We start from the raw sequence: 18,302 nt of genomic DNA, 5'->3' as shown, positions 1-18,302 counted from the left end.
ATGAAAAATGCTTACTGTCATGGTACTCTGGTTCCCAGGTGCAGGAAATATTGTTTTCTGGAGAGAAGGTTCTCGCTACTCAGCTTTTCCATAGACCTTTCCACATTACTGCTTTAGATGGACACACAGCCCAGTTGATCATCTGGAAGAAATGTTTTTGCCATTCCATCCAAGAAGTGCAGTGTCCAATGGATTCTGACACATTTTGACCGATTGTCATTAGGTGTGATGCTGCACATCTGCCCAATTTTTTCCATTCCGCTTAAGCAGGCTGGTTATTGCTGAGTGTTGTTTCCTCCTGTGACCTGTGACATAAATTCACACATTTCTATATCTTGCTGTCAGTGTCAGGGCAGAGGGTATGGCTATCTGATGATGGAGATTATACGGGAAGAGAGCAGAGGACTGTATATGGTAGCAAACATGAATAGGACAATACTGACAGCTGATTGGAAGTGGAACTGACCCCTGCTTACCAGCAAATAGGAATGCTGTTAAAAACATTGGTGTTCTCCTTTGGGAGTGCTTTGACAGCTGCATTGTGCACAGTATGGTCAGCAACACAAAATATATATTTCAGCCTCTGCAGAGAGTGACAGAGCAAGTGACTGAGCGAGAGAGAGATTAGACAACTTTAACCCTTATTATCAGTGTCTAAGCTGTAGTAGCACTGTCACAATAAAAACCACTCCAATGAAACAAGCAAAGAATATTGCTGCAAATTTAAAGGATGCATTTAAAATGCACTTCACAGGTGCTCTCTGTTCAGAAACTCAAAAAGTGAAATATGTACAATAACCACATTGTTTCTAACATGAGCTCCGCACAATATTGTTGTTGTTTTTTTTACCTCTCACCATTTAATTAACCTATGTAGTTTGGGTTTTTTTGTATTTAAGCTGGCATGAAATCCAATCCAGTGCATCATGATACAATCATATATTACATATTGGATTTTTTTTTTTTCAATTACAGGATTAATCATGTCAAAGGAGAGACACACACATGTTTTTTTAGCCTGTTCCTTTATGTTTTTAAGAACACAAACCAGAGCTCCTCTTGAACCACTATTACGTCTTCACTTGACATTGTGGGACAGTAGTTATATTGTCTTCAGTGGAAAGCTTGTACATTTAGCCTTTACGAAAAGAAAAACACACACATGTAACTTTTTGTCATTGGAAAATTCTTCATCACCACATGAGAGGGAGTGTTGAGTGAGTCTTTCCCCGAGGAAATCTATTTATAATCGGTGTTCTACTCCAAAACCCCTTTAGTTGCGGTAAGAATTCAGCGCAATAAGTATTATTAATGCATATTTTCCCTGTTCTAATCAAATTGGACCAAACACCAGTGGGAATCTAACAAAATCAAACAAAAAGATGAAGCATGTTGATGCTACGGGAAGGCACATTTGTCTTGTTTACATTCCCCCAACCTGCCAGTGACAGACATCTCCTCACTGCACCAAGTTTAGTTAGTTCAGAAAATGAATACTGAAACCTTTGGTGCCTGACGCGATCCTGCTAGTTTGTTTGATGCACGTAGAAACCTTTCATTGATTGGAGTAGGGTTGCAACTTATTTTCTTGATTAATCAATTAATTCTTTGGTCTATAAAATATCAGAAAATAGTGAAAACGTTTTCTTGGTTTCTGTACAAGTCAGTAGCCATCTAATCAATAAGACATCATGTATGAACAATGTGGCAATGAGTCCTTTCCCCACAATGCACCAGGACCCTTATCAAAGCCCAAATGAGTGGCATATTATGTACGGCATACAGCAAAGTTATCATTGTCTGTAACTGTTAATATGCTCCATGTTAAATGTATTCTGTTCTCTTGACCCAGCGCTGGGCTAATTAACTTATTAGGAGCAGAGGGCAGTGTAGAATCCTGCATTCAGGGGTCCCTACAGGAATTAAGTTTAACATCCCTTAGTTAGACCTTCCAACTCTCAGCACTAAGCCTCTCACCTCTCAGCTCAGTGTGCCCACCATCCAATTAAATCCAGAAAGCTGTTTCTACAGCTAGGGGAAAAGGACCAGTGCAACAGCCGTGCTCAGCATGCTGTTGAAATGTTTGACATTTTCACATTGTCCTCATAACAATTACTATTACTTAGGCAAACACTAAGATCTTTTTTTGCATGCGTTCAGCAGGGGTTTTGGTTATTAGGGCTCTGAGTGTGTTTGTGCATGTGTTTGTTTGTGCAAGATTGGTTTTGTGTATTCTTGTGATTGTGCCTGTGTATATTTACATTACTTTGTTTATATGCTTCATTATTCTGTGTGAATTTTCTAATCAGTTTACCCTTAGTCCAGCCTCAGCTTGTCTCTCTCTGTGGGTCACTAATGAGAGTTGTTGTTCGAAGCTCACTTATCAGAGACTCTTTGTAATAGTCAGCGTTTTTCTAACAAGTTTGAATTAAACAACAGTGAATAATCCACAGAAGATTTTTGTTGTTTAAATTTGTTTGTACGTTTAGTTATTCCCGACTTGCATGCTGGTAACAATGAAGCAGATTATTGATAAAATATTGTGTAGGTTCACCTGACACACACATCTTGTTAGGTTATTTTAATACATTATGCATTACTCCCAGTGACGGCTGGAGCTAAAAAGCATGCATATTAAGACTGAGGGGGCCACTGAGGATGCTCAAGCTTTGAATTTCACCAGAGGAAGCTCAACTTGAAGGCAGACGTTCATAAACAGCTCAAGTATTTAGAAGTGTGTTTACAATGATTTAAAATTCCTTTGGACACCCGTTTCCCACCTCCGCATGCACACATTTATTCTCACATACAAATATTTAGTCTTCTCTCATCATTTCCATGTCCCCTTAGTCTCTCTCATCTGCATGCTGGTTTATTTTGCAGCAATAATTTCCTGCTTAGAGGTAAAATTTAGTTGATCCCTGAAAACAGAAGATTTCTTAAACTCTGCTGGTCTTCTTCTGATGACGTCTATGCGTCTAACTTGCTCAGTAAGGCTTAGGGAGATGATGTTGTAGATCCAGTACACCCTTTTCCTCGCCTCCGGAAACCCTGCTGCAACACACAGTACAGAGCTAATGACTGATGAGCCCTTTGACACGGAAATGCTTGACATGCTCCTCGGGGTCCAGACTAAAGACTTCCCTAACAAGCTCTCGCACACTCACCCAAGGCCGTATTAAATCCAAACTTTGGCACCTTTCCTAATTACTGAGAACATACCCGAAGCCAAGAGCCTCTTCCTAACCTGGGCTGAACTCCCCTCTGCAGCGCAGCGTCCCTTGAGTATGGGATGATATATGAAATGCAGAATTCAAATTAGGCTGATGGAGAGCAATTGCTGGGGAAGGAAGATCCCTTACTCGTTGGGAAAAAAAGCATCAAATCCAGAAACGGTATATGTGAACGTTTTATCCACTTCTTCTCATTCGTATGTGCTCTGTCCACCTCCCTCACCTCCCTCTTTCTCTTTATTATCTCTCTGTCTTATTGTCTCACCGGAACACAGGTCTTAGGTAATTTTCTGTATCTCCCAGCCTGTCTCCCTATAGGTGTCTCCTATCTTTCATTTTACCTCTCTGCTTCTCTCTCACCTCATTTTCTTTTTTCCTTTCCCCCTAATTCTTTCTCTCTGTGTGTGCTATATGTGCAGAAAGAATAGATGGTTATTTCCACTGCATTGCCATCAGTGGGGTCTAATTTATGAAGCCCATAGAGTAGAGAGCCCTATTAAAAGCCTATTTACAGTCAAACAGGAAGATCACCAAAAGCAATGGCGATGCTTTAACTGCTGTTAAATTTTATGAGGCCACATTTTCTGATGCACACGAGGCACTTGTGAGTAAACAACCTAAGACAAATTGAAACTTTTTTCTTGAATTCATGTTTTCTATTCCCCATATTAATTTGATATGTCACTTTGCGCTACATGCACACTTAAAAACATTTCTGCACACATATTTGTTCATTCTGCAGCCAACAAGTACCATGATATAATGGGGAAAACATTATTTATGAATTTTCCTGCACTCAATGACACTGATTGTTCTGTGTTTATTACATCCATTAATCAATCAATGCGCCCACTCGCCCGTCTATCTGTTCATTCATTCAGGCAGTACCTCGCTTGCTCATTAATGTATAGTACAACAGCCAGCAAGGTACGTTAATAGATATGTGTAAACTATTGTGATGCTGATGGGCTGGGTTAATTATTCTCAGCAAGAGTCGCACATCTTTCCTGAATTAGACTGGATTAATTGAGAGCTCTCCAGCATGTCTCTGTAAGTGGCTGTCCAATCTGTTAGTCTGTGTCCTCTCATTTCAACTCTCTATCTGTCATGATCAGCTGCTGTAATCAACTGCTCAAGTCTCCTCTCCCATCCTAAAGCTTTTTCCATTTTTATAAGTCTCATATCATTAGCTTATCAACCCCTTTCTCCTCCCATTATAGCAGAATATGTTTGCTGAAGACCTTCATTGTAATGCACTTGGAAAATCAATTATTACTCTGTAACACAATACTGCAAATTTCCCCACCCATCTTCACTTCTTTGCTTCCTTCCTCTTCTCCTCCTGCTCTTGCTACCATCCTGTTTGTGTGTAAGCACGTCAGAGCCATCAAGTGGGCTTTGTGTCTTATGTTCGCCCCAGGACATCTTTTCGGGTTGAGCACCAAATTCAATCTCAGCTCCCCAATCAGAGGTAGTAAAAACCCGTCCATCGCTGCAGCCTCAAAAGCTGCTTCAGCCCTGCTTGGTCAGATAAATCTTAGTAGCTCATCCTTCTCCTATACTCTTTTCAACCTGGACCCCCCAGTGGCCCACATTAGAGCCTGCAGATGGCCAGGGGAGATTTAGGAGCTGCAATCCATCAATGTAATGTAGCCTGAACCACTGGACAGCCGCCCCGCTAACCTCTCCTCCAGCTGGACCGCACCGTCCCCCCTCTCAGGCACGCTTCAGCCAAGCTTGGCCCACTTAAGTAAAACTTTGGCCCTACTTTGGCCTCTTCATGCCCAGTGCTAAAAGTCAGCTCTCTTTTTGAGTCTCATTGTAATTTACAGATCAACCAACAGTTAACCATAGCTTCCTGCCTATGAGGTTTGATGTTTGTTACTGTTACACAAGTAAATGATCTGAGTATACTCTGTCTGCCTTTTCAGTCATTTACACTAACAAGACTGAGTTTGTTATGCTGCCAGACATCGGTTGTGAAGTGTTTATACTCTCCCCTCAGAGAGTGAAAGGATAAACAAGTTTCATTTGATGACACAATGATGTCTTATTTTAATCAGAGTCATAAAAGTTAATGCTCTTATTATTTGAACAAAGAGGGAAATGTTCTCCCTGGTGGCCTGTGACGAACTGACTTAAAAAGACAGTACTACTTTGAACAGCTACACCTACTGAACTCAGGACATGTCTCTTAACACCCTGCCTGTTTATCAGAGCGCCTGCAACATTTAACCTTGATACATCTAAATGAAAGCCCTGGTTAACAGAAAGCTAGATTAAGTGTGCTTTCTTCTTTCTGTGATGAACTCCTGATATTCCGCCTCTGCTATTCTTCAGTGGCAGTGAGTTGTGTTTTATCTGACGTGATCTGGAACTACAAAATCATAAATTTTTGGTGTTTGCTTATTTTTTCCCCCCTGTTGTGATGTGATGTGTTTTACGTATCCCCATTTCTAGGATTGATAACGTGCGATGCACCACTTGGAAACAATACAGCATCTCTAGCACACCCCTCTAAAATAAATGGTCTTCCTTCTGCTCCAGGCTGTCTGATAGACACAGAGTGAGATTGGTTCTGTTGAATAAGAGATGAATCTCTCTGGGTGTCACCATGCCGCTACGACCTCTGAAATATCATTATCTACAGGGGAGGGAGGTTAACTTCTCTAATATAGCCTGAATACAAGAGAGGGATGCCACAAGTGAACATGATCCTGCTTTATTACTGGTATATCCCGGGAAAAGGTGTGTTTTTATACAGGCACTGTGGTATATGTAGCACCTCAGAACACACAGACACACCTAATGACATAATCTGTTTTCCACAAATATGATGTGCAGCCTGAGGGGTAATTGCAATGTTTCAGTTTTTGATTACACTGAAAAAAGGGAACTTAATCTTGTACTTGAACCATCCAATAAGTGGATCATACAGCACAGCGTGTATTTCATCTTGGAGTCTTTGCCAAATCCTTGAGATTAGCACGTTTTGGGCAGATGTTACAGTATTTAGTGTTTCCCACTGACCAGTGTTCACATCAATAAGCTTTCTCATCAATATTTCCCCAAGTACTTACATTATTTCCATGAGACTAATTAAAATATCTTGTTTACTCCATTATAAGTCAAACAACAAAAACCTGTAAATAAATATAATTTGTATTAAATCAAGGTAACTTGCTACGGAAACTTGATAATGGACTAATATTATAATGATCACGTTTTGGTATTACCTGGAAATGAATAATGTATTAACATCCAATTTGGAATCATAGCTTAATTCATTCATATTTCACTCAAGGTCTGAAACAGACTGAATCAATAATTCAGTTAGAGTGGATGTGGGCTAGCTGCAGGCATTCCTCCAGTGGCTTGCTGTTGGTTGATGAAACATAGAAGCACAGATGATATTGAAGAGTCTCCTTCAGCGCTCGAGTCTAACATTTGCACTGAACTCCCCTATGGGTGGAGATGCAAGGATTATTGTTTTATTTGTTGACTGTACTTTGCAGCTGAGCACACTGTAAACTATATCAGATTGATGATGTTGAGTCAGAAGATCAGTGGAAAGATTTTTATCCATCTGTTGTTATTGTATTTGAGTCAGGTTATATTTGCTTGAATACTGAAAATCATCAAAAAGGTAGCTTTATAATTTCAAACTATTCACTCCTCTTTGGAAATACATGTAAGACTGAAATCCAAAAGAGCATTTCAAGTGTATCAGTTAATTGTGAGACTCAATAGAACTGTATAACTATTTTTCCCTTGACCTAAAGTCACTGAATTCTTGCTCTTCTTCATATCCACTGTCAGGGATGCTCACAGTGGCCCCAAAAGGTTTCCAATGTCTCGATGGTGAGAGAAACTGCAACCCCTGTCTCGATGCAGCCAAAGCCTGCAACCTCAACGGCAGCTGCAAGAGGCAACGCTCCGCCTACATCGCTACCTGCAGCAAGGAGGACCCCAACAAGGGTGAAACCTGCAACAAGAAGCGCTGTCACAAAGCTCTGAGGTTGTTCCTGGATCGCGTGCCCCTTGAGTACAGCCACCGGTTGCTCTTCTGCCCCTGCCAGAGTGAGGGATGCGCAGAACGACGCAGGCAGACAATCGTGCCTGATTGCTCCTATAAAGATAAGGAGAAACCCAACTGTCTGGAGCTACGGAAGGTCTGCCGCCTGGACTCTCTCTGCAGGTGAAGGAGAGGGAAATTATGGGGGGCGGGGGGGTCTAAAGGGCAAAGGAAGAGTATACTGTACTGTATGTGCATGCACGTCTGTGTGTTTGTGTTTGTGTGCATTCTAGCTTGTTTTGTTGGTTTGATGGACAGATTTTAGTGCTGTGTGTATAAGACAAGCAACCGCCAAACACATCTGAAGATTCATTATCATCTTCTTATATTCATGGAAAATGAGAAAAAAGAAAATTGAATCTGTGCGTTAGAGAGAGAGTTCCTGTTTGACTGTAATTTTCTCCCTCCCATGTCATCCTAAAGTTGTATATTTCTCTGCTGTAACTTTGCCAGTGAAGTAATTAGACTTTCAGGGAAGCTGTGGCTATTAGACACAGGATGAAGATGTGAGGCTAAGTTGAAGGGACAACGCTCAATTAAGCTGAACAAAACATTAGTGGATCACGTTGGCTGCATGGGGCCTCTATTGGATTCAAGCGGCTGGATTCAATTCACACCTACCCAGCCGTGACATGTTTCCTTGTGTTAGTGCTGCTGAGAGCAGGTGAAACACAGCAGTTGTACTATCAGCCAAATCAGCTGTCAAGATCTTTTTACCCCCCAGACCATGTCTGGCCGTCAGTAGGATACACATCCAGCCGGTTGAAGGACATATGCTCTGCATTCATTAGTCTAATAGCATAAAAAATGTGCAACATTTGAATAATTCTAAGCATTTAAAAGCTCATTTATGAGCCTAATGGAGTCCGACCAAGTGTTAGACCCTTGAAAGCTCAATACTAAAAATAATACTCATGATGTGAGAATCATCAGAAGGGGAAACTTTTGGCTACTTTTTCTTGCCCCAGTGTGACAGATGATTAGGCAGCTAATACAATTCAGGGACAATCAGTGATGAGTCTTGACAGAGTTGGTGGATTTAGTACTCCAAATTGCTGTCCAACCTCAGTAGTCATGGAAGATGTGAGCACCGTCCCTGGTTCGTTGCATGCAGTAACTGCCTACATTTGTGATGGATAAAACAACCAACACATTGCGGAATATTACTATATTGACTTAACTTTTGCAAGTGTAAAAACATTTTGTGCCACTTTTGCATTACTTGTTGTTTTGCACTCTTTCGGCAGCCCATTTTCAATCCCAACTCTTCATATACCACCGCGTGGTCAGTGGCCCTATGCATGAAACTGTGACACTGTAGGTACCCCTCTAGCATCATTTCTGCGCGCCCCTCTGGCGTAATGATTTGACGTGATGTTGAAGTCAGGTGAAGAAGTATAAAAACTCCACATATGGAAAAGATTGGGGACTTTCACCCAGGGACCGCTGTTGTGACCGAAAGTCAACGTTGACTTATTTTAAGTTAGGCTTTGCGTGTAAGTTCATTTACATAATGTACATAAGTTACAGAAGGGTAGGTACAGAATGCAACTTACTGCCTAAACCTAGTAGTTTCTGTGCCTAAACCTAACCAAAGCGCGCCTGTTTCAGAATATTAACCACAAAAGCATTATTTAAAAAATCTAACCAGATGTCTAACCATATACTAACTTGACCGCTGAAACATACACATAGCACAAAAATGATGATAGAGAAGATACTATAGCATCACTGTTTGAAGCATAGGGTCTGACCAAGCAACTGTATTTGATAAATTGGGAGTGAGAATGTGTCTGGCCATGTATAGTTCGTGATGTGGAAACACACATATGTTAATCCTACATATGATTCCATCTTTCAAACCAAATAAGCTCAAAAGTGAACATCTGGATTAACTCAATATAGCCATGTGCCCTTTCTCCAAGGCTTAGAGAAGAGAACTACCAGTATTAACAAAGTTTAATACATGATAAACCATGAGTTTGTCTCTACACTAGCCATGCCACAACATGTCATTGTGAGATGTATATCTATGGTGTGGCACATGTATCCTGTTTCCGTAGAGGTTAGCAGCTGTTGAGGCTGATTGTTAATGGCAAAAACCCAATTCCTCCTCTCCAACACTAAATCCAACCACCATGCTGCTAAAGGAGGAAAAGTCTATTGCTGCTTCTCCGATTTATGATTGTCTTAATAATTACCTGCTTGCCTGCATTGTGTAATCTGTTTTCAGGCTGAGTTGCTTTCTTTGACCTTTAGGCCCTCAGGTGTCTGCTGTGCACCTCCTTATTGAGAAAGATGAAATAGAACGTTAAAGCTCATTATCTGTGGCTGCGTAATGCCCCACTGAGGTCAACAGCTCGATGAGCGTGCACATTCTCACACGATGAGGACACACGCTGGCCTGCACCGACAACCATTCAGCAGTCACGAACCCACACACGCACGCATACACACACAACCACTTTGAGCTTGAACGTGACTCTAATAATCTACTGTTTGGGTGGTGCATTCTCCTGCAGTGAATAAGTGCTGCCATGCAAGAGAATGTCACTACGATTCAATTAAACTGAGATGTCATTGGTCAGTTCTGGGCTGACAGTGTTCTCTGATTGGGGATTTTATCCTGCCTTGAGGTGTCGACAATCAACACCATCCTGTGAGATATTCTTAACATGTCCTCTGTCTGTCTCTATGTCCTCCATCTGTTACATGATGTCAGACATCCTCACAGGACAGTCCTATGTCCTGGAAGACCTTGGAAATACTGATTTCTTGTTTGATTTTATCTGATAATTCACTGAGACATTGCATTAACCATTACATTATGTTCTGCAACTTAAGTATGTTGTACAAGCAAATTTTAATTTAAAACTTATTTTTCATGCTAATGGAGGCAGTCTACAGTCTACAGATTAGGATTTATTTAGTGCAACCTTGATGATAAGCACAATCGAATAACCCTAGAAAGAGCCCTCCCAAAACTTTTTAAGCACAGAAGTCACAGCATATTCAAGTATAACACTAGAGGAAACTTTCCTTGGCTCCGTTCTCCCCTCTCAGAGATGTGTTGATAAAAGCAGGGGAAGATCATTCAACGACAGGCCTGTCTCCCCTGGGGACACCTGTCTGACTCTAAACAGGGGAAACACAGCTAGCCCAAGCCTATTTCATTTTAACACAAGGGACGGATTGAGAGGAGGATGGAATAGAATGAGGAAGGAAAGGAGGGAGAGAAGATGAGACAGAGAGAGAGGAGGATAGGGAGGATAGGGAGGGAGGGTCACAGAATCGATCCGGGCTGTAAAGCTACTGCAGCGGGTTGGAGGTCAGTGGTTTGGTCACACAGCTATGGATCTCTGCAGCAGACTCTGCAGGCCATCTCAAAGACAAGCTTAACTCCCTGCAACACACTCTGATGAAGAAAGGGTCACGGCTCAAAACACGCCGAAGTCAAAACGGATTTAAAAATGTATACTCACCTATTTTATTATTTATTTTAGACTTTGAAAGACCAGCAGTTCCTTGCTTTACGCTATGAAAAACGCCTTCAAATACTTTCTTTTTTTTGTTTTACCTTGAGCACATTGGATGCCAGATTGGCTGTGATTTCACCTTTGGAGACTGTTCAGATTGTTTCAGGTGGAGCCCAGAGCTCAATCAAACAAAAAATAAATATTTGAAAGGATTTCAAATATATAATTTTGGCTTAGGCTTAGGTGGCATATTGTGCTGGAAGATTTGATTCTCCTCCTGGTCTCTGTGGAGGCAATTGTTGACATACTCTGGAGATCTAGGGACTGTAGATGGACAGAGAACAAGCATTAAATTGAGCAACTCTCATTTCTTACACCTTGTTGTACTTCTGCTGCAGTTATTACTTTATTTCTTCCCATAATCCTGCACAAACAGACCAAAACAGACATTGCTGTGTTTGTTACTGTTCTCCTATTTTCCTCACTTCCTCTCCTCTCGGCTTCTCCACTCTGTTCTCACCACCCTCCAATGGATCCAACATCTATTCATTTGGGACTGCTGAGTCCACAGAGTGACAATAGGCTATATTTGGATGTGCTGTTTTGGGTAGTGTAGTGTGAGCATGTGTGTGTGTGTGCATGCATGTATGCAAGCAGAGCAACTCCCTATCTATTCCCATGTCACTTCACGCAACACAAGCCAAATGAAGCCTGACCCAAAGAGCATTGAGTTGTATATGTGTACTGTATTGATTGTCTGAACAATCAATGCAACACTTCTATCTTTGATTTATATCCCCTGGTCTCCAGGCTCACTGGGTGCTCTTTGATTGAGTTCTTTGGCCACTGGTTATCAAAGTGGGAAGCTGAGAGACAATCGATCACTGTACAGGTAACCTGACCCAGTTTGGGAGATGTGCCACACCAGGCCGCCTTTGCTTACAGAAACTCACAGGGTATTGCACTCTCTCTCTTTTACACACACAAACGCGCACCTATACACACACACACATACACACACACTGCCCTAAATCAACAGTCTGCTCTGTTGTATCTGACAACTCAAGCCTCCACTGAGGGGGGAACAGTGTAGGGACAATGACTGGCCCAGATGGCATTACTCTGTAGCTTCTCAGAAGAAGCTGAAAGAAATCAGGATCTTGTTGCACTTTTATCATCACTTTCTCTATCTCACATTCACTCACACACACATACACATTTGGCTCTTGTGCTTGCGAGGACCCTCAGTGTATTTCCTGGCCACTAACCCTTTCCTAATCTCCCGTTCACACATATGGTCAGTTTACTATGATATACTGTAATTTTAATGAGTGACCAAAGCTTGACTGTGTGGAAACAGATTTCTAAAATGAACTACTTCATTGTGTGTGGGTATAGTGGCAACAGACACATAATTGGAGCTGAGTATGTAAATTACATGCTTAAGTCAAATACGCCCGAGGCTATAGACTTGTGAGGGGCAACAGACAGCCTGCTACTTAAAATGTGTATGTGTGAACAAGCGATACCTACAACAACTTCATGCCAAAGATATTATTGACTTATTAGCACAGATTTAAACATAAATCTAATTTTATTCCTACATATAACACCCTGTTGAAGAAGCAAGCACTGGCCAAACTGTCCTCACTTTCCACAAAAGTCTCAAATTCAAAATAGTCACAATGACAAAAGTATAAAAGCATATACACATACAACAGATTTACCCTACCTGCCTTTAAAAGTCAGTGCTCAAGGTAATACCAAGACTGTTTCTGTCTTCCTGGTTACCATACAAGCAATCAAATGGAGGTGCCTTTTTTTTGACAGTGTAAAGCTCTGGTTTTGCAAGCACAGCATGTGTCAATTGGTGACCTTTTCCTCATTCATAGTACAGTTTGCTGCAGTGTGCGGCTTTAATCAGACCTCAGCCTCAGTGGAAACGTTGTCAGCCTTCTGACCACACATTAGAAGGAGGTGAGAGGAAAGCGAAAGAGAGAGAGAGAGGAAGAGAAGTAATGAGACGGATAGGGAAGGAGCTGGAAAGAAAGAGTTGTGCATTTAATTCCAATATGTGGATTAGTATATGCCCATTTAATTTCCTAACCGTAATCTCTAAGGGAACATGGTATAGCGGAAACTACAGTCATTACTGACTAGGCCTCATCCTTTCCTTCACAATCTCCTCCTCCAGTGGTACCGTATCTATTATTAATGCAAACATTATCAATAGGACTTTAGACTTATCTACAGAATGGTCAATGTGTGGTTTTGAATGTGTCAATTAGGGCCTGCTCTTTCACTCTTAATCATTCTTACTCTGAACTTCTCTTTGTACTCACTGATAACTGCAGCCTATACCTGTCTTTTAAACTTATCCCACAGAATTGTTTGATATGTGACTAGTAGCTATTTAATTACTGGCAATAACTGTTCTGCAGTGTACTGCTAACTCTGTAATCTTTTCAGGGACAGCTCATCCATTTGTTTGATGTGTACACTTTGTCTGTGAGATGGCTGTTTGCCTTGTTCGGGGAGTATTTAGGGAGTTCAGATAACCTTGAATAATCTACTCACCCCTTACCAAACAGACAGTACTGGGTTTTGTGTGTGGCACGCTTGATTTAGCATTCATCCCAATGACATAACATTCAGTAGGGGGTTGTAAGACATCTGCAGCGGGTGGTGTAGACAGAAGCAGAGAGCCAGAGAAAGTGAGAATGTAAAAGAAACTCTGCATTGCAAGCCAATTTTCTGGTCACCAAACAAAGAAAATTGCAATCATGCATAAGTAAGTGCTCAAAATAAAACACAAAGTGGGTTAATTAAATGAAAATGTAAGTTCAGATTGTTGCTTGTTTTTTTAACTTTGGATTTTCTGCTCATTAATGCAGGGGAGGTTGTGTCACCAGACAGTTTTTGTTGGTTTCAATTCTCTGCTGAGTAAGGGGGCGAAAAGGTTGTGTCATGTGACAGCTAAGCTAAACTGCCTTGTGTTCTGAATGAATGCCATCTGTCCACATTGCCCTTTTAGAATATTGACTGGGAATCCCAATGTGTACAGTGCTGCCAAAAAAGGCAGGCCTCTGTCCAGACACATTCAAGAGAAAATGGCTGCAGGTAAAATGGACAATCACCTCTGACCAGAGCAACAAAGAGAGTGTCTCAGGGTCACCAGCAGAAAGTTAGGGGGGAAAGCAGGAGATGAATGTCACTGCAACCCACCAAATCATATGACACTAAAGAGTGACTTTTAGTGGAAAGAAAAAATAATATTCTGACTGATATTATGCCCTTTAAATCAAAATATATTCATAGCACTCCACCCACAAGGTCAGTGCTGTATTGCTACACTGTACACCCTGACAAGTTGACTTTACTTCAAAAATTAGAGGCAAGTGATTGCCCTCAAAAAAGTAATCAGTAACAAATCGGAAACAAATTAGTGTGAATGAAACTGATTTGAATGCTAATAGCCTGGAAATAACAATAAAACAATAAAAGTAAAATTATTTGTATTTATGGTTTGCAGTGAAATCAGCTTTTTTGGACTATTCAACTCAATTCAAGCATTTTAAGTTACAGTGACTAGATTTTCCAGTTTAATTTTGTGTTGTTCATTGATTTAAAGGTGTAATATGTAAGAAACAAATTAAAACGTGAAAAAAAAATTAACTAAAATTATCAACAGAATGTGAACAAATAATAGTTTTGGCATTATGTCAAAGACATCTGTGTATTGCGTTGCAGAGATATCTACTGAAGTTAGCATGCTAACCTAGTTATCCTGTCTAGTGGCTGTTGAGGATGGTTTGGTTGCCTGCTCGCCTGGTTTTGGTACCCATTCGCTAAAACACACATTGTTTGACCATTTGTACTACTTCCATCCTAAAACAATATGTTTATACATTTGGTCATGGCAGATCAACTCTACACTCAGTAGCTTTAGGCTTTTTAGATTTGGATTTTTTGTGTGTCCTCTTCTACCCAGTCTCAGCATCGCCTGTTGAATAAAGATAAAACGCAGTTCAGTTCATAAATTGAAGTTCATAAATTGGGCCTGACAGGAGGCACATTGCCTGAGGTGGGTTCCTCAGTTCATCTATGACAATACTGCCTTCCAGACAGGTTTTCAGGTTTCACATTTTCCTGAAGGCAGAGGACTTCAACAGGAATGTCTTTGAAGGCGTACTAATTATCAATATCCTAACAGCATGTGAGAAACAAGAAAGAAAGAACATAATATTGAAAATATTAAAATGCGGAAGTAGTACTCACATTTTACTAGTGAACAATGATTTGTTTGCACAGTCTGACAGGAGTCACTGAATGCTAGCTTACAAACTAAATTAAATTAAAACTACTCACAGAGCTACTCTTGAAGGAAACACAAAACCAACCAGAAGTCTCTGTGAGACTGGTCAGCTGATGTTTCTCTGAAAGGCAGAGAATAAAGAGTAAGCCTCACATTTCGCAACATTAATTGATTGACGTTAACGGAACCCCCAACAACAACAACTAGATAAATTCACCCACCTGAAACCAATGTCTATTGCAGCAGTCAACAGTTGACCAGCGAAACTGTTCATCAGGCTTGTACAGAAAGCATGTCAAATTATTTTTTTTCTGTGGCAGCGGTGAAAAGATAAAATGCGAAAGGCCCTATATAGAGCCAGTGTTTGGTTTGTACATTCTGGCCTACTGTAGAAACATGGCGCTTCCCCCTGTAGATGGAAAACAGCTCATTCTGAGGTAAAGATTATTATTTTCATGTGAATATGCACTAATGTAAACATACCTATGACTATTATATTCAATATCTACCAATAGATCCTCCTAAATGTTACACACTGGACTTTTAAAGCAGCTCTGATCATGCCCAGACAAGTTGAATTAATAAGCTAATTAGAAGCTGGCAAAGTGCTGCAATGCTGATAAGGGAGTGTGGTCCAGGCAAAAATGTATATATTTAAGTCTGTTCAACTCAAATATAGTAGTGAAAATTGCCCTCATAATAATACAATATACAGACTTGTTAAGTAATGTAATCAAACTCAATATTGTATGTAATAGTTGTTATATTATATTATATTATATTATATTATATTATATTATATTATATTATAATAGAAACAAATTAAGGGCATACAGTGAAAAATAATAATAGTCAAATCTCAGTTTTCCCAAGCCTTGATGTTTTCTTTGGTATTTAAAATCAACTGGCAAGGGACACACAGGGCTGTTGTGTCCTATTGATTGAACTAGGGTCAAGTTCCCTCTCTGTGAGTTTGTACATGAGCACTTGAGGCTGCAATGACAATCAGTTTATACGACAGTGACAACAGGACATTAATGAGAGGGCAGGAAAGGAGAGGAAAGATAAGGTCGGAGCAACATGACAGAAAGGGGAAGAAAGGGGAAAAAAAGCAGAGCAATGAGAAACATCTTTTGTTTTACTCATTTGCTTCTTGTAAATGCCATTATGTTGGCCACTATTGTTTCATGGTTATTGTTACGCTTTCTGTAGATGCACGAGAGATATGGTTTCTAAGCCTCTCTAGGCTGAAGACTGAGGGAAGTGATAAGAGTGAAAAGCCATAATTTCACATTAAACAGAAATGATCATCCGCAGAAGAACTCATATTTGTAGATAGAGCACAGAGAGGAAGTCTCTAAACCAGATAGAACTCTCTATAGACTGTTGCTTTAATGTAGAAAGGAAGCTATTAGACGACTTTAGAGTCTGATAGCCTTTTTTTTTTTTTACCTGCCCTTCCTCCTTCATGAAGAAATGGTTTCCAAGACTGACACTCATCTGATTTGAGTCACATTGTTTGTCACGGGCATCAAGTGATAGGAATAAGAATCCATATAAAAAGCCATTAGTTTTCTATTACTGCCAAGCTGGATGGACAGGCACTCAGTGCTCAGCCGAATCACTGTGTTTAAAGTGTCAGGTTGGTTGAAAGAAGTCTACCTCTGTGGGGGCTCCCCTGCCACTTCCCTGGGGGCTGAGTGGCTGAAATGACCATAAAACTCTGTTGAGCTAGACAGCCTGTAATTTCAGCAGCGAGTGGCGCTTCGCCGAGGTATAATGGAAAGCCCGTGGAAGCCATGAAATTTGCTGCATCCCGGTGTTGGAACACCATTGTCTGAACACTCAGGACACCTCTCTAAACTTTAAATTACTGTTTTTAAGCCATCATTGTCTGAAAGAGCTCTGCATCTAAAAAGAAACACAGCGCTTGTTCAGTTTCTTTAATCTTCAGTGGTCTTTGCTGTTGCCACAGAAATCAGACGTTCACATTCTTTACTAGTATAAAAGTTAAAGACGCTTTGCCCATGAGAAATGGGAAAAATGGAAAATGTGGTTCTAAAGGTTGCTTTGTATAGGCACAATAGAGTTGCTCTTTCTCCCCTCTGTCTGTTGTATCTTTTTTATCATCTGTGGTGTGATTGTGGGTACAAGTGCCTTTTTTCACTCAGAACAGGAATGGATGAGAGAGGGCTTTGAGTGAGGAGGACAGGTGTGGAGAGGGATAGGTTTGTTTTTGGGTGTTCTTTTTTTGTATGAATTAACGTTTTATGTCCTGTGTATCACGATTTGAGTGTGTGTGTGTGTGTGTGTGTGTGTGTGTGTGTGTGTGTGTGTGTGTGTGTGTGTGTGTGTGTGTGTGTGTGTTTGCGTGTGTGTGCATCCATATCAGTCTTTGCAGCCATGGTAGAGCAACTATATACGTCGCGTTTTCTGAAGCATGGCTTTAGATGTGATGTTAGCAGCATGTCACATTGAGAGGCTCTCCGGGTGATTTGATAGGAGGGCGGCTGGAGATGGAGTTGGAGTAATGAAGTGAGTCTGAGTGGGGTTTGCTGCTGGAGGCCCAAGCCCATCACACCACACTGGCTGCATCTCTGCTGTGGTGAAAGGCAGAGAGAGAGAGAGAGAGAGAGACACAGACAGGCAGGGAGACAGAGACAGAGATTGTAACCTCATCACCCCGTAGCCAAATCTGCTTGTCTCCACTCTCCTTATTCGCACAGTTGAGATGCAGCATAACAGTAAGCACATTTGTTTTTAACTCATTGTAACAACAGACGGACTCTCTCTCTCTGACTGTATTACGGCCACATACCCTCCTCTGAGTTTCCTGAATGACAATGTCCCTCCTGCCAAAAGCAATACATTTTTATGTTTGCAGATAAACAAGCAGGTAGAAGCCCAGTATCATTACAATGCATCTCATCTAATCCAATTACTTAGAACCTTATGAAAAAGGCACAAATTGATGAATAAGTGATCAAGTAGCACCACTGTAGAACTTATAATAAGTGATACAGCTGCAATGCATATTTAAAGACAAGGCAGTATGTAAATGTCTGTGACATTAACATTCCAGCTGTTTAGGCTACTGTGGCCTGCAGTGGGGTGCACCATCAGCACTTTGTTGTTGTTTTTTTAATATGAATCTCATGCTTAGTGCAGGAATACAATGCTGTAGATGCATCTGTTAAAGTTTA

The 18,302-nt window shown here is 40.8% G+C and overlaps 1 protein-coding gene across 1 annotated transcript in view; it reads left to right on the top strand.

Annotated features, from left to right (window-relative positions):
* The window catches only part of LOC127376337 (GDNF family receptor alpha-2), a 46,429-nt gene that overhangs the window by 14,752 nt on the left and 13,375 nt on the right, over positions 1-18,302 (top strand). Inside the window, exon 4 of the mRNA XM_051423112.1 lies at positions 7,053-7,431. Within this exon, the coding sequence (XP_051279072.1) occupies positions 7,053-7,431 (379 nt within the window). The remainder of the gene's footprint in view (positions 1-7,052; positions 7,432-18,302) is intronic.

The sequence above is a fragment of the Dicentrarchus labrax genome, unplaced genomic scaffold, assembly GCF_905237075.1.
Source record: "Dicentrarchus labrax unplaced genomic scaffold, dlabrax2021, whole genome shotgun sequence".
Taxonomy (NCBI): Eukaryota; Metazoa; Chordata; class Actinopteri; family Moronidae; genus Dicentrarchus; species Dicentrarchus labrax.
Note: the sequence above shows the minus strand (reverse complement) of the source record. Positions and strands in the feature narration are given on the sequence as shown.